The sequence below is a fragment of the Stegostoma tigrinum genome, chromosome 18 (genome assembly GCF_030684315.1).
Source record: "Stegostoma tigrinum isolate sSteTig4 chromosome 18, sSteTig4.hap1, whole genome shotgun sequence".
Classification (NCBI taxonomy): domain Eukaryota; kingdom Metazoa; phylum Chordata; class Chondrichthyes; order Orectolobiformes; family Stegostomatidae; genus Stegostoma; species Stegostoma tigrinum.
This window is the reverse complement of record NC_081371.1, coordinates 48760456-48783367: the sequence shown is the minus strand read 5'-3', so window position 1 is coordinate 48783367 and position 22912 is coordinate 48760456. Positions and strand designations below refer to the sequence as shown.

Sequence of the window (22912 nt, the reverse complement as noted above, 5' to 3'; positions counted from 1 at the left end):
CTTACATCATTACAAACACCAAAGAATAATTGATTCCTTCATGCTTTAAAGAATGTATGAGAGTAAGATAAAGGAGATGGAGACAGACATTACAAAAAAGAACCAAAACATCAACGATCTTAGACAGCTGCTGAGAGAATCGACCGATAACAAGCAAAAGTTATCAAAACAGATAGGAGAACTGGAGGAACAGGTGAGAGAAGAATTGTGGTATCATTCTGGTTGCGTGTGAATGCATAGAATCTTAGAAGGCAAAAGGAGGCTGTTTGGCCTGAGATAACACAGTGTGTCCCAACCCGAAACATCAATTTTCCTGTTCCTCTGATGCTGCCTGGCCTGCTGTGTTCCTCCAGTTCCACACTGCGTTATCTCTGACTTTGACTCCAGCATTGGCAATTCTTACTATCGCTGAACTATTTGGCCTGAAGTAGCGATGACCGCTTTTTGCAAGTTATTCTTTAGTCCCACCTCCTACTCTTTCCTTATAGCCCTGCAGTTTCCTATGCTTCATGTCTTTATCTAATTCCCTGCCATAATGTACCATTACTAAATTCCTCTACACAAATCTAACGTCAGTGTGCTCCTTCAACAAATGTAAAGGATGAATTAACTTTATTTTGTCTATTGAAGTTTCTTATCTACCAATTCAAGGAAAAAAACCAACATTTATACTGTATGAGAGTGTTAATCAGTTGGAAAACAAACTCTGATTGGTAGAAGTGTTGCTTGGGAGCATCTACCATTTAACGATGACTAACAGTTAAATTATTGAATTTTAAAACAGACACATTGACTCTGATTTGTTGGGACATGGTCTTGAGTAATGAGCTAGTGAATGGTTATTGTCTATTTTATTGAGTTGAAACTAAAGACTACTGCAGAGAAATTTCACTGCTCCATTTCTGGTTCTCTTCCTTCCCACTGTCAGTTCTTTGCTGCCTCCCTAATTGAACAGGCTATTGACACTTAGACATGGCTGACAACTTTCTGAGAAACAGAATTCTTTCATCAGGGGAGAGAAGGTGATGAGACATCATAACAATTAGGACAATATTAGTAATGGAAATGTTTAAACATTTCACTTCTTCAGCAATGCACTATCTAGAAAATTAACTGAATCTAGTACTGAGATTATGGATTACTTAAGTCAGTTATGAGGAATTGAATGTGAGAGAATACAGGTAGGGTTCTGATTCCTGTTCTAATCAGCCAGTTATTCATGTTTCAGAAACGAATGCAAGTTTTAAAGCTCCAAGTATGTCAACAAATTACTCACTCCCTATTCCCTTAATTCATATTAATATAACTATAATCATAAGATGTGTAAAAGTCATTAACAGGACCATTTTAATTGATGTTGCATTTTGTTTCTCTGTTGCAGGTTGAAGTTCTTAAGCATTTCCCTGAAGAAGCTAAAACAGAGCCAGGCCTGACCAGAGAACTTCAGTTATTAAGGTATAAACTTATGTAAAAGGTCATTTAACTTGGGAAGTGGCCATGATTTTAATGTTAAAAAAAAACTGAACGTGGTATTAAACTGGATTCCTATATCCACCTCAACATCTTCCTACAGGCTACTTGAGCACCTAAGTCATTGCTCAAGGGTAGTCCGGAGTCTGGTTATGGCCTCTTCCTTTCAGGGTCATTGCTCTGAACTGAAAAATGCAGATAATTGTAGCTATAGCGAACCAAGCTAAGTCTGAATGAGATTGTACCTGTTTGTAAATTTCAGACTGTAGCTTCGTAACTGGCGTTAAGGTTATTTTCCATCTCTAACAACCCCATAGTAATGAGCAGAACTCAAGTGTGAGATAAAAATCTCATTTGTGATATTTTTTGAAAACTTAAAATATGTTTTATTGGTAATTTCTAATTCTATCTTTTATTTCAATCAACTGAAAAGATTGACAAATGACCGATTAGAAAAAGAAAAAGCTGAACTTCTGCACCATTTGAAGGTCTGCAGGAAGCAATCAGAAGGCAGCAGTGGCAGCAGCAGAAATGGTAACTCTTATCATGCAGTTTTCACATTTAGGTCACTTACTGTTGCATATCACTACTGAACAAGAATATTATCAAAATAAAGATTTTCTATTTAGCATGAGCAAGATGGTTTACTGGAATGCACTTTAGAATACGGAACAACCAAAGAAAACCTACTTTCCCCGTGCGAGGATACAGGGGAAACCAAAGTTAACTACAGTGGGCTGGGGAGGGCCACGTTCCCCTTAGACTGCCTCCATAATCCAGGTGAACTTTCCCATTGCATCCACCCATTACTGGCTGCTGGTGGAGATTTATCATAAAGATAATATTCCTTCACCCTGGAAGTGAACTTGAGGGATTTTCATTATTTCTTTACAATAAATCAAATGGTTGATTCTTTTAATCACCGTTCACCTTTTTCCATGGAAGAACTCACCACAAACAGCCTCCCAGCCTGGTTATCAAAAGGGTATGCTCTGATTTGTCAGGCTGTAACATTAAGACCCATTTTTAGTGGCGTGTAAAGACTGAAACAAAGTTCCAGGATCTGCCTAATTAAAACACAGCATTCAAGCCTGGGCACTTGTTGGGAGAAGTATGTGTGTCTGCAGTCTCTGTTTTCTGCTCCCATCACCACATCATGGGTACACCTGCCAACATTCTAGAAAGAACAACAATTTATATTTGTATGGCATGTTTGATGTGTAATAGGTTTAAGGAGGGAATTCCAGAGCTTAGAATCCAGACAACTGAAGGCACGGTTGCCAATGACAGTGATTAAAATCTCGGATGCTGAAGAGGAACACTGAAATCTGAGGTTTGTTGGGCTGTGGAAAATTTAAATTACTCATTCACAAGGTTTAAGATATACAAACTAATTGACATCTGGAGTGAAAAGCCTAATGATTGGTCAGCTGAAACTGACTCCATTTCACATTTGAGGGCATTAAAATAGAATTCACTTGAGAATTGAAGAACCATAGACTTTACAGGTTAAACAGGATGCCTTGTTTAACCATGTCCTTTGGTTGCCACAAAATACTTAATTTTCCATTAAATGTAATAGTACTGTTTGATTTAAATCCTGTTACAGTTTGCGATGATGTATTAGGCAGTAACGAGGACAAACTGACTGGAGAACTAGTGGAATTGCAAACTCAACTCAAAACATCAGACTTCGAGAAACAACAACTGCAGGTAAGCGGTCTTGTCTGAAACCTCTTAAATCAACTTAGTGTCAGCCTACAATAATAAGTTGTGATCTAGAATGGGCTTTGTCAGGATTCTGGAGTAAGTTCCGGAAATAACTTTGAAAATGGTGTCAGGTAAATATTTACAATAAGAAAAGGGAAATAAATTAATGCTGAGGGGATATAAGGATCCAATAGGAGGATGCCTCTATTTAAAACAGCTGACTGACCGGATGGACTAAATGGCCTCCTACTGTGCTGCATCATTTTTACAAGCATGCTGTGTATTTGTACATGAACTTCAACAATCAATGTTTGAACCTGATCATTTTGGTTCTCATTGGGACTTGATTTAATTTTTACTCACACCTTCTGCTAGTGATAGAAATGTAGAAAGTAGGAACAGGATTAGGTCAGTCAGCTCTTCTAGTCTGCTCTAACATTCAATATGGTCACGTGATCATCCAACTCATTAACCAGATCCTGCCTTTAGCCCTATCTATCTACTTGAAAACATTCAACTTTTTTTTAGGCCTCAACACTTTCTGTGCCAGAGTTCCAAAGGTTCACCATTCTCTGTGTGAACCTGTCCATAACTCATTCCTAAATGGCTCACCCTGTAATGCTAGCTTTTTAATTCCAGATATGTTCAATTGGGTTTAACATCCCGAGTTGCTGTAGTAGGATTCAAAGTAGTATCTCTGGCTCATTAGTCAAAGCTTCAAAATGACTCATCCTGTACCGCTAGTTAAGGAGTAGGAGTTGATTGGTTAGGCGACTGAATGTATAAAGGGTTTGTTAGCAGAAAACTGGCTATGTCCATTGGAATTACATTATCTTTCATTAATCAGTCTGTACCAGCTGATCTCTAGGAAATTGAGAAACATCACAAAACTCTTCAGAATGGCAAGTTAATCAGAATATATTCTCACTCATTGGTTTTGTAACAAGTTCCCAAACATTTAATGTATTTACAGGGTAATTTGATTTTTTTTCTGGTTTGTAGGAGGAGATACAGCAGCTGAAAAGGGAACTGAAGAACTTTGACCCTTCCTTTTTTGAAGAACTTGAGGATTTGAAGTTCAATTACAATCAGGAAGTCAAACGGAACATTCTTCTTGAAGAACAATTAAAGAAATTGGCGGAGCAGTTTGGGGTCCAAGTGACCATCCCAGAAAATATTTCCACTGATTAAGATGTGCATCTCCAAAGTTCAGTGTTAGACATGTCTTTTGGAAGACAGATCATCAAGTTCGGCAATTCTATTTGTAATTTATAGAAGTTCAGCATACCGTCTCAGACCTGTCTCATTTGTACTTCCAGTCCATTAACAAGTATCTAGTATTCTTTTTTTTTTAGAAGTTCCAGTTATCCCCTTGCTTTCACAGCCTTTTTTTTGTGGGGGGGGAGGGAAGAGTGTTCTAGGTTTCTGCCATCACCCTGTCTGTAGCAGCAGTTAATCAAAGGCTGTTTTATTTTTCTCAATTTAACCAAGGTTCATGTCCAAAGCAGGCATGAGGTGGTCTGCAAGTGCTGGCAAGACAGCATGTGGAAAACTTGTCTCTTTGAACTTTGTATTTTTCATTTTCCCATGGAGACCATAGATCTTTGACACAAGCGCTCAAAGAACATTTGATGCTAATCCATTTAGAAACTAGGGCTCTGAAAAGTAGTAGAGATTAAGATGCTGAAGGAGCAATAGTGCTTCTCACTCGTACAGATGGACAACTATAGAAATCCCAACGAGGAACCAGCTCAAGTCCTGTTGTTTACAGACTCATCCCAGATATTAACCAAGCAAATCTCGCTGTATGTTTCATCCCCGCTTTGTAGTCAGGCTCCACCCCATTTACCAAACACTCAGCCTTCAGTAATAGTACCAAGATGAACATAGAAACTCATTTTTATTTGAGGTTGATTCTACAGAACCTCCTATCCTCATTACCAAAGCCAGGGAAGTCAGCCAAATAACTTAATTACAATGTATATAGAACAAAAGATCTGTGACAGTGATGGAAGTTTGCAGGCTTGACCATACTTCATCTGTCTTTAACTATCCAGTTGCATGTATTGACAGTCACAAGTTAGCTCTGCTGCCTACAGCACCAGACAATAGTTAAGATGTAACCAATTTCCTTTTCAGTCTCTGCAACCTATTTTCCTATCGTGCAGAATAGGAGATGCATACATGTTCCTGTATGTTTACATGTTAAAACTGAGGACTACTGATCTATTTAAAGACTAAAGATTTATCAACACTTCCCACTCGCTAAGGACCAGTTACTTAGTGGTTAGTACTTTTAACTAAGGCCTGTAATCAGGCTAGATTTTTGTTTGGCAATTATTCAAATCATCTATTTTGAATAAAGTAGTCACATAGAGAAAAGTATTTTTGTAGAATATTTATATGTTGATTATCTCTCATACACTAGAACAGTCTTCACAGAACATGGTTTTGTTATTTATTATCGTCAAATACAGTTGAAGATAGTTTGTTAGAGGGAGTTTTGCTCTGTATCTTATTTATTTGGAAAGCATGTTCCATTTCTTAGCATAAGTGCTCCTCACCTTCTCATTTTAGTAAAAAGTGATTTAAAAAAATCATTTAAGTAACCGAGTGTCTGCTCTAAGTTGAATCTTTATGGATGGTTTAATACTAGACTGCAACTTTTGTACACTTTTGAAGCAAAATTAACAAAATCACAAAAGTATCATTTAGGTCTGCTGTCACAATCCATTTGGGAAAGCACACTGATACTTGAGCCCCATTACTTCTGCAATCATCACAGTTAAAAGATTTAAAACAATTGCTCAAAGTCTCCAGTTTTCCTGTCTTCTGAACTCAGGTTAACTGAAAACTACTATTTACTATAAATAAAGCAATTCTAATCACAGGTAAAAATATTATCAACTTATGACTCTCTAACTTGAATTCTACCCCTTTTTTAAACCACCATGTACACAACCCCAAAGTTTTTTCTTTGTCTTTGGGCGGAGAAAAATAATTTAGGGGAACAGTTCAATAAGGACCAGTCCACAGTCATGACGACGACTCCTGTGACTCGCAGAAATAGCCAATTTCAAAACCAAAATGAACAGGCTGGGCAAAACTGCACTGAACATACATCCACGGTGTGAATGCAGGAATCGTTCCCCCATCGCTTGAACAAAGTAGAATTGTAAATAAAACTCAATGATTCAGTGCATGTCCTGTTACATTAAAAGTCCTCTTGTCTCCAATCAGCTGATTTCCATATTCCATCAGTTCTTTACTAAAGACTGTTGGAAATTGCAGTCCCTTCAAACCTCAATTCACTAAGTATTTTGTGTAGTATGTAATCTTGTTTGATTCTGCTACAGTAGTAACTGGCCTTCTACAAGCATAAACAATAATAGTTTCATGCACACTACCCTATAATGTGTAATTTTTTGAAAATAATGAAATTTGTTCTGAGAGAGAGGGGAAAAAAAGGGGAGAAATAAAAAGGTGACTTTGCAACTGATGAACCAAAACAAGTAACAATTTAGTCGGGTTGGGATACTCATTTTCCTAAATTACAGATATAAAACAGATTATTTCCTGCAACTACCCTTCCCTCCTCATGTGTTGTAGATTAAAAACAAAGTGCTGGAAAAACTCAGTGGGTCCAGCAGCATCTGTGAAGAGAAAGCAGGTCTCACGTTTCAGGTCCAGTGACCCTTCAGAAAAAGTTCTGGTATTGTTGCTGGCAAACTTCAGCATCCACAGAGATGCTCTCTTAACAGATGCTGCCAGACCTGCCTGAGTTTCTACAACACTTTTTGTTTCAAATCTCCAGCATCCACACAGCATTTTGTTTCTATTTGTTTGGATGTTGATTAGGACACAGGGACATTGCTGCGCTGGGTATTATATCGCAGGCATTTGACCCAAGAGGGCATAAGGCATTGATTTAGCATCTCGTCTCCCAACAGTGCAACACTTTTCCCCAAATACAGGCTCCAAAATATTTCTTACAGAATCCCAGAGTTGCAATCGCATTAAGAACTGTTTAAGCTGAATGATAGGACTTAAAGGAATCAAATAATAAAACAGTACACAAGTCCCAGCTGGCATGATTCCAACTACACCCATCATGAGTTGGAAAGAACCCCATTCTTGAACCCTGCTGTCAAAATCCTGGACCTGCCACTATAACAGCACCATTGGACCATTTTCACCACACAGACTACAGCAGTTCAAGGAGGTGGCTCAGCGTAAATGCCAGCCTTGCCAAAGACACCCCAAGCAGAAATGAAAAGGATTATTTTAATAGAAGCTTAAGAACATGTCATACAAAAATGTGGTGAACTAGCAATCACCAATGCATAGTAAATAATACTGCAGCACCAAACAAAACTTTAAATCTCTCAAACCAAGGGCAAGATTAATACATGCATCTTTTCAACAGTAAAGCCAAATTACAGCTTTTTAAAGTTACAAAGAGCAGTTAACACATGGTATTAAAAAAAGGTACAAAATCTAATAGTTTGCTCCTAAACGCAGTCAATGCCTTCATACATGGACCGAGCTGGATAGCACAGTTTGAGGAAATAAGTCTGGTTCATTGTGGTGTTTGGATCTGTAATATTAAACCAAACACAGACTTTGTACACCTACCTATTAAAATGGCAGGCAACCAAAGTGAGCTGTGTAAATAGCTTGTGCCTGGTTTGAGATTTTGTGTACACGATAAGATGATCATTTTGAAGGGGCTCTTGTGGTATAATGGTAGTGTCCCTATCTCTTAGCAGACAGAGTCTGGTTCCAGTCCAAACTGTTCCAGAGATGTGTCACAATGTCTCTGAACAGAAAATGTCTGTATGACCATTTCTGAACAGGATTAAAATGTTCATGTAAAAAGAATGTTTTAATACTCTGCTCAGTAACATCCCACTGTCAGAACTGAGAGCAAAGTTTGTAGACATGGCAGGCAAATTGTAACAAACCAATAACAGTCCTGTTGACTGTCAAGCCACTGTGAACTGCCAACCTGCTGAACCGGAATTCCTTGACTAGCACAGTATTAGTTTGCAGCATCATTCTCCCACAGAATATCTTTAAAATGGTCAAACTGTTTCCCATTGAGCCTTGCGAAGACCAGGAACGATGACTTAGGTTCAGGATCACACTCATACCTTGCTAGATCAACATTAATGGATAAGGGGCGAGCAGTCAAATACGGGTCTTGCACTGGCCACTGTAAACCCAGGTGATGACGATGAAGCTGAAAATGAGGAAGATGGACATTAACCAGTTGGAAATGGAATGTTTTACTTTTTGGATGCAACATATCTAAAGGTGTGACACAAAACAGAAAACGAAAATCATGAAATTCAGAGATAGTTTGGGAGCATACAGCAAAATGTCACATTGTGGGCTCAAAGCTTCCATCCTTTTCAAAGTAATGATGAACCCTAATCCTGAACAGACTGACGGAAACAAGGTCAGTTCTGGGGCAGTGGAGCAACAATTACTCCTTCAACCATTGAATGAAACATCAGCAAATCCATTCTCTCAAATAACAGCAGTTGATGGATACCCAACTAGACTGAAAACAACATGGATCACAATTCCAAAGTGCTGTCATTCACAAACTACAGTTTGTTTCCTTGATAAGAATGCAGAAAGAGAGGCATGCTTCCCTTATCCAGAGAGCTCAGGTCCAGGGCAGCAGGGTCGAGGTTTAGGCAAGGAATCCTGAAGTTTAACCAGTTAAAGTCACAGCCTACCAATACCGGTGGATTCAACTTGCAGCTCCACCCCACAGAACACTAGTGCCGTGGATCAATAGGTGTTAAGTGAGAAATGTCAAGTCCTCTTACTGGGCCAGTCTGTATTACTGAGACAAGAAATAGCGAGTGTGCTACATAAAGCAGTTCCAATCTTCCACTGGGGGCAGGTCGTCACATGTGGATGAACTCACAAAGGATTCTTGACACTGTGACTCCCATTGCAGCAGAATAGATCAGAAAACAGCCCACCACTTCCTGAGAGTGTGTGGAGGTGGATACAATTATGGCTTTTTGAGTAGAAAAAAAATTTTGGGGATAGAAAATGAGTATGATTTCCTCAGTTACACTTGCAGAGAGCTGGAATGGAGGTGATGAACCAATTGGCTTCCTCTGTGCTCTACCCATTCTAAGTGTGGGTTCATGCACTCACTTCCAAATACAAGAGACCTTTCTGTTTGCCCAACACCAAGTAGCACAAACTACCCTTCAGGTTACTTTACCACTTACTTTAAATAATACACCATTTGCGCAGTGCCACACGATGCCTTCAACTTTTCCCTCAGGGCTTCCTTCAAACCATGTAATCAGATCTGAGAGGTTGAGCATCAGGGGCTTCTCAATCTGCAGGGATCCATGAGAAATCAGAAAATGGACAGGTTGTCTCTTGTTTCCTAGCCCTAGGGCGGAGTTAAGAATAAACGCTTGTCAGTTCCATGCTAACAAAAAGCAGCACATTAGGAACAAAACGTAGGAAACATTCAACCAAAATGAGACCAAGGTGAGTGCAGCTGGAATATTCCTCACCTTGTCAAAATCTGTCCCAACTACAGTTTTGAGACGGTGTTCGATAAAAGCTGGTGAAACAAAAACTGTGTCGCTCCTTTCACATTCTCGGGGAATTCCGGAGTATGACAACTATTTTATGCCAACATCTGCAGCAAAGTCCCACAAACAATTAAGATAAAAGATCAATTGATCATGCTATGGTTAAGTGAGTAATATTAAACTTTCTTTGCTGCAGAATACTGACCTATCATGCTGTAAAATGACTTTTTAATCATCTTTGTAAACACAAAGAATCAGTTTAGCTGGTTCATATTTTTCAAGGGAGCTCTTGTGGCACAGTGAGTAGCATTCCTACGTCTCAGCCTAGAGCTCCAGGTTTGAACCCCACCAGCAGATGTCCAGGGAAGATGCATCCACAATATGGCTAAACAGGTTGACTATACAATTTTAAATCCTTCCAGAGCACACTAATGACAGACACGAGGAAAGTGGAACCTCTACCACCACCAACCTGGGGGCAGAAACCTAAAGAGGAATGTTTCCTCTCCATATGCTTTTGGATCAGTTTCCTTCTCTTTAATTCATAATGCTCCCTTCCCCACTTGGTAATCAGACATCTCTGGAGGTAGCAGCTATGGTTCAGTGAGTCGCACTCTCACTTCAGATTCACAAAGATTTCAGACCTCAAAACAAAAAAAGTAGGCTGGCAATCCCAATGCAGTACTGACAGAGTTTGCCCCTTTGGGAGTTTCTGTCTTTAAAACCCAAAGTTGAATATTGGAGAGGGCACATAGGGCATTGGTTTAGCATCTGCTCCGAAAGACGGCACTGGCAGCAGTGCAGCACTCCTGCAGTTCCACACTGTGAGTGTCCACCTGGATTACAAACTCGAGTCTCAGACTGGGATTTGGAGCCATGACCTGACTCAGAGGAAACAATGCAATGTAACATACAGCTGACACACAAACAAGGTACGGCCAAGAGATTCAGTTTAAAAAAAGACAACACACCGTGAGAAAACAGAAGTTTGCCTACCATACGGATTGCCGTTAATGTGCGTTCCTACCAGCTCCAATGTTTGTTCAAGAAGGTCCGCTAACGGAACGGCAGTAATTTCTAGAAGGTTCTTCTCCAAGCAGGGTCTCAAGACGAGTGCTAATCCAGCATCATAATTCACAGTGGAAAGATGCCAGCAGTAGGACTTGCTCCCTTTCTCTACCGGAACCCAACCTTGGGATCATTTGGAGGGAAGAGGAGGAACAAAAATTTTTTTTTTAAAAAATGAAGTTCAAGCAAAGAATCTTAAAGCAATGCCATATAGAGAATGAAAACTCGTACCAGGAATATGGCCATTTTCATCTGGCTGCAGGCGGTCATTTACTTGCAGCACTTCATGTGCTGGGATCCAGGATTCAGCAACTGTCCTAAAGTCATCATCGAGATTCCAAGTGAATTCTGAGGAGGAAATCGAGCAAGGGTCAGGAGGCACCCACTCCATCCAGTTGCACTGTTTACAAAGCGATACCATCTAGAATTTTTTTAAGCTATTCCCTTCAACACCATCACTAACTTTCACATATCAAGTATCTGCCTTCTGTTCTACCAGACTGTTCAGTTTACTCTTTATGTAAACACTGGCATTCACAAGGATTGAGATTTTCAAATTCCAGCTCGAGGTCAATCAACAATCAATCAATCTCTCCCTAAACGGTACAACAAGACACATACTTGCATACCTCAGTGAGGTTAAGACAAACAGAATTTGACTCCAAGCTACTTAAATTGATGCAAGGACAAACAACAAAGAGGTTGGTTGACTAGTCGGGTGTTAAAGAGGTGAGAGAGCTACAGAGGCGAAGAGGGACTTACACAGCTTATGACCGAAGCGGTTGGTGATACAGCTGCCAATGGTGGAGTGAGCAGATGAACACTTGGGAGGGGGAGGAGGAGGAGGAGGAGGGTAGTAGGGCTGGAGGAGGCCAAAGATACAATGGAGGCCACCTCTACACCAGTCTCCTTCCCTGAATATCAGGTCGTAGGGTAGAACAGGAAGGCGGCAAGAACCATTCAAACCACCATCCCCCACCACCTCCCCCTTTAAAATGCAAAAGGTTCCCTCAATCTAAACCACTGGGAAGAACAGGCAAAAGTATTTTTAAAATTGCAATGAGTTATCAATATAAACATAAGACAAGAGATGAAAAATATTCTTGTTACCGGTGCTGGTTTTGGAGGATTGGAATCTCCTGAATCGTTTCTCAGCTTGTTTGTTAGGTTTCCTGTCCAATCGAGCCCAGAGACATGGTGAATCTGACAACATTTACCATCAGACATTCATTAACTATGAGTTCTGCCCATTGCTTTAAGCAAAGTATAAAAGAACTTCAGAACTTCACAGCACAGAAGACAGTCAACGTGCTTTCTCCCACACACACACACACACACACACACACACACACACACACACACACAGCGTTGAACATCAAGCAACCAAAACGGCAGGTCCAACTAACCAAGCCATTATGAATTTAAATCCATTAATGGATAATGACTGAATAAGTGGGATCGCAGCTTGTAAACTTATGTTGCAAATTCAGAAACATGGGGAATGGAAAACTGGAAAATAATAGCCTTCAGCAGGGCACAGACTGACAAAATGGGCAGACAAGTGGGAACTGAATTTAACACAGGATAACAAGTGAAGAGACTGACTGGGGGAAGGAAAGGAAAAGGCAGGAGTATATAAACTCATGAGTATGATTTTAAAGAAGGTGCAAGTCTGAGACCTGGAAGTTGAGAAGGGTTGTCACAAAGACATATGGGATCCTCAGCATTATAAAGTGATGAACAGATTACAAAAGCAAGGAAGTTATGCTGAACTTCTACAAATTTGTTGCTGACTTTCATGTGCAGAACTGACACCAATTCTGGGCACCACACATTGGGAAAAGCATCAAAAGGCCTTTGAGCAAAGGCCAATGAGATTTACCAGAATGGAACCAGGAATGAGCATTTAGTGAAGTGACTGGAAACAAAAACTTCGCTGCTGTAGAAAGATCAAGATAGATTCGAAGTGTAATTGTTCAAAATCTTGAAGGGAGCTTGATAAAACTAAGGAAAAATAATCTGCAATGAGAGAGGGACCAGTTACCAAGAATACAGCTTTAAGCTGAAGAGCAAAAGTGTAAGAGGAACCAAATGGAGCAGCTGGTCATTGTCTTGAGGAATGTAATGCTTTCACCATTATCCTGGTCTACATTCGAATGTGTTAGAAATTCACAGATTCTGGATGATGAAGGGCACAATCTCATAGCAAGGGATCACCCAGTTAAGACACAGAATGAGGAAGAATCCTTCTCTCAGAGGGCAGTGAATCTATGGAATTCTTTACCACACAGGGCTATAGAGGCTGGTCTTTAAGAATATAAAAGGCTGAGAACAGGAAAGGGCTAAGGCAGCAAAGTGAAACTGACGATTAGCAGATCAACCATGATCCCATTGAAAGGTGGAACAGGCTCGATGGGCTGAATAGTCTGCTTCTGCTCCTACATCTTCTGGTCACACTCTCAGGCAGTGCATTCCAGACCATAAACTATCACTGTATGAAAAAGGTTTTCCTCCCATCACTTTTGTTTCTTGTACTAATCATGTTAAATCTGTGTCTTTTTGTTTTTAATCCTCTCACACATGGGAACATTATCTCCCACGTTACTTTGTCCAGAAACCTTTTTCACAATTTTGAATAACACTGCTAAATCTCTTCTTGGTCTTCTTTCATCCACAGAAAACAAAACCAGCTTCTCCAATTTATCCTCATAAGAGAGGTTCCTCATCCTCATAGCCATTCTCATGAACCTTTTCTGGAAGCTTTTGAATGCTATCACATCCTTCCCAAGTGTGATGCCCAGAACTGGAAGCAATGTCCATTGACTGCATCTGTACTTCCTGCTGCCTTGCAAAGCAAACAATATAATCAAAGACCCCTCCCATCCTGGTTATACTCTCTTCCATCGGGCAGAAGATAAAGAAGTTTATACGTACATACAAATAGATTCAAGAGCAGCTTCTTCACTACTATCATTAAGACTTCTGAGTGGGCCTCTCAAATTTTAAATTTAATGTTAATTTCACTCTTCGTGCACCTTCGCCATAGCCGTACCATTGTATTCCGTGATCTGTTCTATTAGCCTAATGCACTTTGTACAGTATGATCTACGAGGGCTGCAAGAAAAACTTTTCATTCCTCCTAGGCACATGTGACAATAATAAATCAGATCAATACTCAAGCAGAGACTGAATAAGCAATCGATACACATTCAACATTACCTCCTTGAACTCTATTCATCTATTAATAAAGACTAAAATACTATGCATTTTATTAACCACATTCTGAACTTCAATGAGCCAGGCACATTTTCAATGAATTATTAATGGAATGAAATTTTTACTTTAAAACATTAACTTATTGAATTTAAATTCTACCCGTTGTCATGGTGGGAGTTGAGCACATCTCCAGATCATTAATCTGGTCCTTTGGAATGCTAGTACAGTAACATTATCATTATGCTGTAGTTTATGCTCCAATGCACTTTTTTTTATTTTAAAGGACACTTTTCTTTCTTTTTGAAACAATGGCCTGTCAGTTCTGTTACCTTTGTACTTAGTAACATAACAGCAGGATCCATCCACTTTCTCAGTAGCAATCGCATGATGTATATCTGCCTCCAGTGCCTTCAGACTTAGCTCTCCAGTGGCCAAAACTCTGTAGGACTGAAAACAAGTTTATGAGAGAAGGATCTGACCCATTGGATTACAAACAGATTGGACAGATGATTCAATTCTGTCAGTCTGGAAATAACGACTGGAAGAGCTGGTCAAACAGAGTATGAGCAAGCAATCCCTAAAATGGTTACAGCACACATGGTGGCTCAACAATTCACCTCGTACTACTTTCCCTGCCTGCTCCCTGTATTCTTCCTTTTTAGATAACAATCCAATTCCTTCAATGAACCTATTCTCAGTAAGTGTACAACAGACCCTAACCATTCACAGCAGGACACACTTACTTCTTTTTCCGACTACATTAAATCTCAATCCTTTAACCAACAGAAACAGTTTGTTTCTACGTAGTCTGTCCAGACACACCATAATTTTTAACGACTTCCCTCAACTTTCTCTTCTCCAAGGCTAACGTACCAACTTCTCCCATCTATCTTCATACCTGAAATTCCTCATCCTGGGAAACATTCTCATCAGTCTCTTCTGCAACGTGTCCAAGGCCTTCACATCCTTTCTGAAGTGTGACTCCAGAATGACCTAGTTGAGGTCAGATTAGCGTTTTACATGAGTTTAACAACTTTTGTGTTAAACATGCTTTTCACAAATGGAATGCTGTCTTTTTCCAAAGTTTCTGTACATTTTGTTAAACAAGCTTGCAGTCAACACCATCCATCATGGGACACAATCAGAGCGCTCTTTTGAAACTTGCATCTTAGCGAAGTGCCATGTACTAGAAGTTAACATTAATAAAGCTAACAGGGCCAAGATCTCACCACCAGCCAAGCTATGTCTTAGTCTTTGTTGGAAAGCTCTAACAGTGATGCATATTGGCAAATGTCTTTGACAGTCTGCTCAAAGAACTAGCCGATAGGATCCACCCTCTCCTTTTCCCACAGGGTCTCGAGCGCTACCTCCTCACCATTTCCTGACTTTTGGTTGAAGGTGTTTTCCTTTATTAATTCTTCCAAAAGGGACAGGTTCCTGGTCAACTACTTGGACCATTTCACTGAAACAAGGCCAGACACATCCTTCACAACATGAGGGAGAGGTACAACTCCAGGAAATAGTGACACTTGGTGTTTATGTATTAAGACTCTATTCACAGCTTGATGCAGCCACACACAAAGGAGGCAATCAGCGGGAGGGCAGCGGTGGGCACATTCTTTCCTTCCTCTTTATCCAGAGCTTTGTACATGGTTTCCCTGCAAACCCAATCCATCCATGGCCTCCAGATGAAGTAGAAGACGGCTTGGGTGATTTGCAGTGATGCAGGCTCAGTGAGTGGCCAGACTTGGGCCACATACAACAACACAGAGTATCTCATACCTGATGACCAGGTTTTTACTCACAACGGAGAGGGAGTGGTGCTCCCACCTGCCCAGTTTCTGCCTTGCCTTGGTGATATGTTCCTCCCATGTTTTTGCACATGCCTGGGCACTCCCAGCACATTCAGATAATCTGACCTGATAGTGAAGCTGGTGGGAGGGCATAAAGGATCATTTAGCCCAGTTCTCAAAGAACATGGCCTAATTGTTTACTCGATTTACCTTGGTTCTGGAGGCCAGTTTGAATTGTTTCCAGATGCTCTGGACTCTACACAAGGAGTACAGATCCAAGCAGAAAACAGCATCATTCACGCACAGGGAGCTCTGGCCTGCAGGCCGCCACTACCATTAATAGTCACCCTTATCAGACTCACACCCTTCCTGAAGGGCCGAACAAAAGGTTCTATACAACACATTAATAAGGCAGGAGAGAGTGGGAAGCCCTGCCTGCCTCCAGATCTGACTGGGAACTTTTCTGATTTTGATGATTAAGACTGCACTACTAATGGTGTAGATTACTCAGATCCGATTGTAGATTCCTCCCCAAAAGCCCATTTTGGACAGCACATCCCACATGTGAGTGTGCAATATCCTGTCAAAGGCTTTCTCGTGGTCCAGGCTGATGAGGCAGGAGTACACCCCTTTGTCCTAAATGTAGGTGACTGTATTCCTGAGAAGCATGAGGCTCTCAGTGTAGCCGACTAGCACATTCCAAGGTCCAGGGCTATGCACTAAGGGATGCACTAAAGCTTGGGGGAAGCTGCTGCTGCCAAGGCACAGTGGGGAAAGACCCACAGTTGAAGGGCTTCCGGCGAAAGTGCAACAAGGGTACATTCAGTTCTTTCAACCCTCTCTTTACCGCAAATTCATGTCTTTTCTTTCTTCAAATGCAAAGGCTGTACAGAACTGCTTTAGTACCTGCGTGTGCATATAAAGATCATTTATGAATAAAGTATATTTTTGTAACAAAAATAGTTATCAGCAGAGAAATACAACTATATTGAGAAGAATGGTTCTCAGGAAAAAAAATCTAAGGTAAAGGTTTTTTTGAAGATATTTCAGAATGCTCCATTTTGTTACTAGGTAAATGCATGTCAAAATTCTCCCTCCAAGTCATTAAACTTTGACTGTACAAAGCAGTTTAATCCAAACTGGGATATAGTCTGGAATAAATTTTAATCAGAGGGGAAAGAGAAAACCAATGCATTTTTGATTAGAATGAGCCTGTCATCACTACTTTGGCCAGTTACAAATCCTATCAAGAGTTTTTAAAACTAAGAGTGACTGTGGGTGTAACAATGCATGTGCGGACGAAGGGAAACTTGCAGATAGCATCTCCACGTATCTGTTGCCCTTATCTTTTTAGATAGTAGTAGCTGTGTATTTGGAAGGTGTTGTCTTAGGACCCTTGCTGAATTTCTAGATCCAGCACCACCTCCTCACCTTTGGGGGCCTGAAGAAAAGGGTGTTCAAGGTCAACAACATCAGATCCAACACCAAGCTCATGATATGCACAGATGTGGTGGTTCCCACCTCCGATATGGCTCTGAGACATAGGCTGTCTACAGCTGACACCCGAAGGAGCAGTACTACCGATACTGCCTGCAGAAGACCCTGCGAATCCACTGGGAAGAAAGACACACGAGTACCAGCATCCTTGACTAGGCCTACATCGAAGATACTGACCATGCTTGATCAGCCGCAATGGGCTGAGCACATCACTCCCATGACTGACACAAGACTCCCCAAACAGGTGCTCTACTCCCAGCTCAAAACAGGTCAGATGGACAGAGGAAGTGCTTCAGTGATATTCTCATGCCTCACTGGTGAAGCGCTTCATTCTCACTGACACCTGAACAACACCAGTCCAAGACTGTCCAAAGTGGACGTGGAGCATCCAAGAAGACGTCACGCACCGCGGTAAAAAGTGGAAGCCGTTCAAAAACAGCACAAGGCGTGCAATGCCACACTAATCCCTCATTCACTCCTTCCCACGATCACCTTCTGCCCCAAGTGTAAGAGTCTGCAGAAGCCACAGAGTCACCCTGGGAGCGGAGGAGCTATCCTCGTTTTTGAGGGACCGCCGATGAATGGTGAATTTCTGCAGTGCATCTTGTGGATGATACACAGTGCTGCTACCGTGCATTGGCGGTGGAGAGAGTGGACGTTTGTCAACGTGGTGCCAATTTGGTGAGTGGTCCGCTCTGTCGTGAATGGTATCAAGCTTCGACTGTTGGGAGCTTCACTTATCCAGACTAGTGAAGGATATTCCATCCCACTCCTGACTTGTGCCTTGCAGATAGTTGTCAGGCTTTAGGAAGTTAATTTTTAATGTTATTTTGAACAACAAGCATCCTGCTTATTTGCCACATTCCTGATCATGGCAACTTGTTACCCACAAACTATATGTGCCTGTGTGGTAGGTTGTGGAGGAAGGGGACGGACAGTAGCTACGCTTTCGGATGCAAATCATGGGTTGTAGAACATTTTGAGGTAACGTCCTGGTGTCCGTGCAAGACACCATCCAAATGCATGGAAGTGCGGTCAAAAATCACAAAAACTTAACGGCATATCTCTCTCTCTCTGTATCCTGGATGTCTTCCCATCTGAAACCAGATGGGAGGCCGGGTACAGCATGAACAGCCGGGTACACCTCTTCGATTTGCAAATGATGAATTAAAACTGAAAGCCCGGACTTTGCACCGGATGTGATGAGTGTTTACTCTTTAAGGTTTAACGTGAATGCAACCTGGAGAGAGCTCTGCATTTTGCACATTGTCCCTCCCAGACCGAGGCAGTGCTGTTCCATACCTGGTTATGCCGCTTGGTTGCTGGCTCGTCCCTCACTGCAGTGCTGAAAGCAGTGGGGACCTTCTGTTGCACTGAGCCCGGCCGCTGCATGACTCTGCCCGCCGGGGTGCAGAGCTTGGAATGCGGGCAGGAACCAGGAGCCGATCCGGCCTTCACCTGCCTCCTGTATACACACACACAAAGCAAGCAATTGTTAAACTGGATCAATGCAACTGCACAGTAAATGAAAACTCACTAACATTCTGCAATAAAACGCTGAGAACAAGGTCCGCTCCCCAAATCATCATCGTTACGCCGAAAAGTGCGACAATCTCCACTCATAGCGCCTGCGCAACGCTGCTGGTATATGTCCTCAGCGTACGCCGGAGGCTGTAAGTATCTACGTTCCAGCAACGTCGAGATTGCAGAGGCCAGACGCTAATTGCTTAAAGTACAATGTGCAGGACTACAGGGTAAAAAGGGCAGGAAATTGACACGAGTCAAAATGCTCAGAGAGCTTGCGCACACACGGTGGGGGGCGGTATACAAATTCTACAGCAATAATCGTCCAATCCCTCTTAAATGTCTAAACTGAATTTCTTCTATTACACTTAACAGACAGTACAATCCAGATCCTAACTACTCCCTCAGTGAAAAAGTTTTACTTTCCCCTCTCACATCACATTCGTACCTTTTGCAAATCACTTTAAACCTATGCTCTCATGTCTCCTTAACAAGTGCTAACAGCTTCACCCCATCTACAATATCCAGCCTGCTCAGGATTTTGGAAACCCCTATCAGATCACTTCACAGCCTACTACTGTCTGAGGAGAACTGCAGCAACAGTGGGACTGACAGAAATGTGAATTGCATGTTTGTCAATACGGCCAATCCACAGAGAGAGAGGCAATGACTGGTGATGACTGGCAATGCTGCAACATACACTGGAGCAGACGGTGAATTGTCCCCACAACCTCCAAATCGCCCAGAAAATTGAATCAATTTCCCCCCCCCCATTAAAAAAAACAATGACAAAGAGTCAGTCCTTCAATCATAGGCTGCTTCTCATCTGCTCAATGCTGTTTGATTGTTTTTCTTTCCCCACAATAACCTATGATTTGGGGAGGAGTGAGCAACTAGCTGAGTACATACTAGAAGTGAATGGGTCACCAAGATTGTAGGGTGACTATGGTCCAAAAGCAGACAACCAAGATCTTGGGTTGGGAGAGGAGTGGGGAAGACCACTTTTTAACAAAACAGTTTGTTTAGTTCCCCAACCAGTTTGATGAAGGTGTGTTTAGGGTAATGGTTTTCACAATGTAAAAGTATGTTATGTAAGCAATTGTTTTTCAAAATAAGCCTATTGTCAATTTAACCACCATGATATCTACAGATGATAGTGTGGTGGTAACGTCATTAGATTAGTAACGCAGATCAGGCAAATGCGTGGGTTGTCAGTTCTGAAGGGGCAATGGACCCAAAATGTTAACTTCACTTTCTCTCCACAGACACTGCCAGACATGCTGAGTTTTCTTAGCAATTTCTGTTTTTGTTTCTGATTTCCAGCATCCTTTACATTTTTTATTGTTAAATGCCTTGAGGTCATTGTTCAAATTGCAACATAGTATTTGGTGAAATTTAAATTCAATTAATAATTGATTGCTTGCTTGCCGCGATCACTGAGAAGGTCCCTACGCCTCTTCCAATGGCCTTATAAAAATCTTTTTAGTCTGTGATCATGCCTAAAAGGCTATGTCTTGGACTTTACAGGACTTATTCCATGCTGTGCCATGTTGGCCTGGAGTTAGTGATAAAGTTTGAGTAAGACTCAAGGTCCAGAGTAGAAACCATCAGCTATGAATCAGTAGTAGCACTCTTGTCAAACTTCAAAGATGTCTTTAAAGAGGGAAATGTCAGGTTCTTCCTCCTTCCTTGCTGACATTTTGGTGTGTAGAGGACAGAACAACATTTGCATTAAAAAATCCATTCAGCAATTCATGTAATTATAATGCACTTTTTCACATTAAGGAAAGGAGTTACAATTTAAAAATTACAACAAAGTCAAAAGAAAGAAACACATCAAAAGACATGCAGCTCAAGTACATCCAATCAAATATTCGAACCCTGTTAACAAGTAGTTTAATTTATTGTCACAGCAGTTTCACTATTTAAATAGGAATAAATTAATATAACTTAATTAGCAACAATTCATAACAGGCCTCTCAAGGATAAAATTGTCTCTTCATATTCTGCATGGTATTTGCAAGATTGGTGAGCTGGATAGACAGCGTTCTATATAGATGACCATCTTATACTTCAATGAAGAACTGAGTGGGAAGAGGAGTGCTTGAGGTCATTAACACAAGACAGCAAATACAAGCAGGGAATACTTTTCTCCCCCCCAGATAGAGGTGAGAATGCAGAACCAGACAAGGGGACAGTGGTATGTTAATATCACTAGACTAATAATCCAGAGGCTCAGACTAAATAGTGAGGATCATAGGTTCAAATTTCACCACAGTAGTTCATGGAAGTTAAATTCAATCAAGACATCTGGAGTTGAAAACTAGCCTCATGGTGAGAATTAGCACTGATTGTTGTAATGGTCTATCTTGTTCATTAATGCTCTTTAGGGAAGGGAGTCTGACCTGCATACAATTCCAGATCTGCAGCAAGGTGTTCGCTCTTGCCTGCTCCCTGAAATGGCTTAGCAAAAATCACTCCATTTAAGGTTAATTAGAGATGGGTGACAACTGCTGGCCATGTCAGCTGTGCCCCATTTCCCTTAAAATAATAAGGGAAAAGAAATGGAACAGTTGAGGTTGAATTGCAAGGAAGCATTTAAAGCAAAGCTGGAGATATTCACAAGGGAGAAAGGAATAGTTGGTTATACTAATTCTGTGACATGAAGCAGAGTGGTTAGAGTGACACTTGCGCTGAGCACAAATGGCTAGCTGCTCTGCTGTAAAATCCTGTGTAATTCCACACAAGATATCACTGAAACAGGTCATGGAAATATAGCTTTCTACCAATCTGGCATTTTTGCCTGAAAAGGAAACCAGATGCAGGGATCAATATACAGAAACCTCAGAGTCCAGAGAAGCAGATGTTCAGCCAATGTGCAGCACCTACAAACAACCACTTTATATGTGACACTTGCAACAGACTTTGGTTCCAGGTAATCCACGTCAACTATAAGTGTAGCAGATGATCTCATCATAATTCAGAGACTACATTCCCATAATTTCTCAGACTGAAGGAGGCTAACTGCCAATCAATTTGCTATTGAAAATTCAGAGATTTTCTTGCATACTTTGCACTTAAAACTATTAATTTCAAGCAAGATTTGCATTTATGCAGCATCTTTCACAACCTCGGAACATCCCAAATGCTTTTCAGCCAATTAAGTACTTTTGAAGTGCCCATCATAAGAAGAGCTTACAACTGAATGCACAAACAAACATTGTTAGAAAGTTCGGAAACATTGGAAGCAGCTCAGGAGATAATACTGATATATAAAAACTCTTGGAATTTTATCCAGTCAAAATTTAGGGTATCGGTGGCTGGCTACTTAAAGATCAAATTGCCTTGTTCACCCCTTAAGTGTTTCAAAAAAATAAAAAAGCACACACCATAAAATCAGCCAGACAGCTCATCAGGCATTAAACATTTGCACAAATATGTTGTTAGCATTTAGATCTTACTTTGTTGGTCCTGCATCTACAATGAGAACAAGATCTCCAAGCATGTGGAAGAGCAGGGACCATGAGGAATGAAGCCTCATTTTTACGATGGATAGAGAATTGGGCAAGCTCCCTCTTCACACTGGTTTCTAACAATGGTTCTGGTATTCCATCACCAGGAAAATCTACACTGGAGATGGACATTACAAAAAATAAAACATTATTATAAAACCTAATAATATCTGCACCGGGACTGAAAATCTAAAGCTCCTCATAATAAACACAAGGCATTCTTCACATGAATAAACTTTAACACATTTTTGCAAAATGCACATTGATGGAAAATAGCTTGCACAGACATAATGAACATTTCAGTTTTGCCTTAAGTTCTGCTGTCTCACAATGCCCAACAATTCCTCATTATGTTAGCGAAATCTTCATCATTTGCAACTTCGAGGCTGAGCCCCTCGTAATAAGCTTCAAATTCACTGTAGGTGACTTCTCCAGAGTTGATGCAGTTCTCCTGTAATGTGTCCAGAAATGATGTTCGAATTTGCTGCTCTGAGCATTCTCCTGCAACATGATTGTAAAAGGTAAAGATTTTGGCCAGAAGCCAGGA

The 22912-nt window shown here is 40.9% G+C and overlaps 3 protein-coding genes across 12 annotated transcripts in view; 1 reads left to right on the top strand and 2 right to left on the bottom strand.

Annotated features, from left to right (window-relative positions):
- cep290 (centrosomal protein 290) overlaps positions 1 to 7761 on the top strand; it is a 139926-nt gene extending 132165 nt beyond the window's left edge. Inside the window, exons 51-55 of one of the 4 annotated variants that reach the window (XM_048548846.2) lie at positions 52 to 193; positions 1382 to 1455; positions 1904 to 2004; positions 3080 to 3183; positions 4183 to 7761. In XM_048548846.2, the coding sequence (XP_048404803.1) occupies positions 52 to 193; positions 1382 to 1455; positions 1904 to 2004; positions 3080 to 3183; positions 4183 to 4371 (610 nt within the window). In that variant the 3' untranslated portion in view covers positions 4372 to 7761. Of the gene's footprint in view, positions 1 to 51; positions 194 to 1381; positions 1456 to 1903; positions 2005 to 3079; positions 3184 to 4182 lie in introns of those variants that run through there. The other 3 variants (XM_048548849.2, XM_048548847.2, XM_048548848.2) reach the window with 3 other exon arrangements.
- Positions 7451 to 19320, bottom strand: rlig1 (RNA 5'-phosphate and 3'-OH ligase 1). Of its 2 annotated transcripts, XM_048548857.2 has the most exons (8): positions 18871 to 19320; positions 18632 to 18794; positions 14369 to 14486; positions 11934 to 12026; positions 11055 to 11171; positions 10752 to 10946; positions 9438 to 9607; positions 7451 to 8422 (listed from the first exon to the last, which is right to left on the bottom strand). In XM_048548857.2, coding segments are annotated over exons 1-8 (1059 nt in total). In that variant the 5' UTR covers positions 18873 to 19320; the 3' UTR covers positions 7451 to 8221. The 2 variants fall into 2 exon arrangements, with proteins under 2 accessions (XP_048404814.1, XP_048404815.1); XM_048548858.1 differs by lacking the exons at positions 11934 to 12026; positions 18871 to 19320.
- A 1273-nt stretch (positions 19321 to 20593) lies between these two features.
- Positions 20594 to 22912, bottom strand: part of caps2 (calcyphosine 2) — a 51142-nt gene continuing 48823 nt past the window's right edge. For all 6 annotated transcript variants that reach the window (XM_048548850.2, XM_048548853.2, XM_048548851.2 and 3 more), the window contains one exon: positions 20594 to 22866. In XM_048548850.2, the coding sequence (XP_048404807.2) occupies positions 22691 to 22866 (176 nt within the window). In that variant the 3' untranslated portion in view covers positions 20594 to 22690. The remainder of the gene's footprint in view (positions 22867 to 22912) is intronic.

Bases quoted from the DNA above. Each gene is read 5' to 3' on its own strand.
- rlig1 (XM_048548857.2), bottom strand. The intron at 14,487-18,631 runs GTATGGAACAGC...ACTTGTTTTCAG, and splicing joins CAACCAAGCGGCATAACCAG to TCCTACAGAGTTTTGGCCAC. The intron at 10,947-11,054 runs GTACGAGTTTTC...AATGATCCCAAG, and splicing joins TGAAAATGGCCATATTCCTG to GTTGGGTTCCGGTAGAGAAA.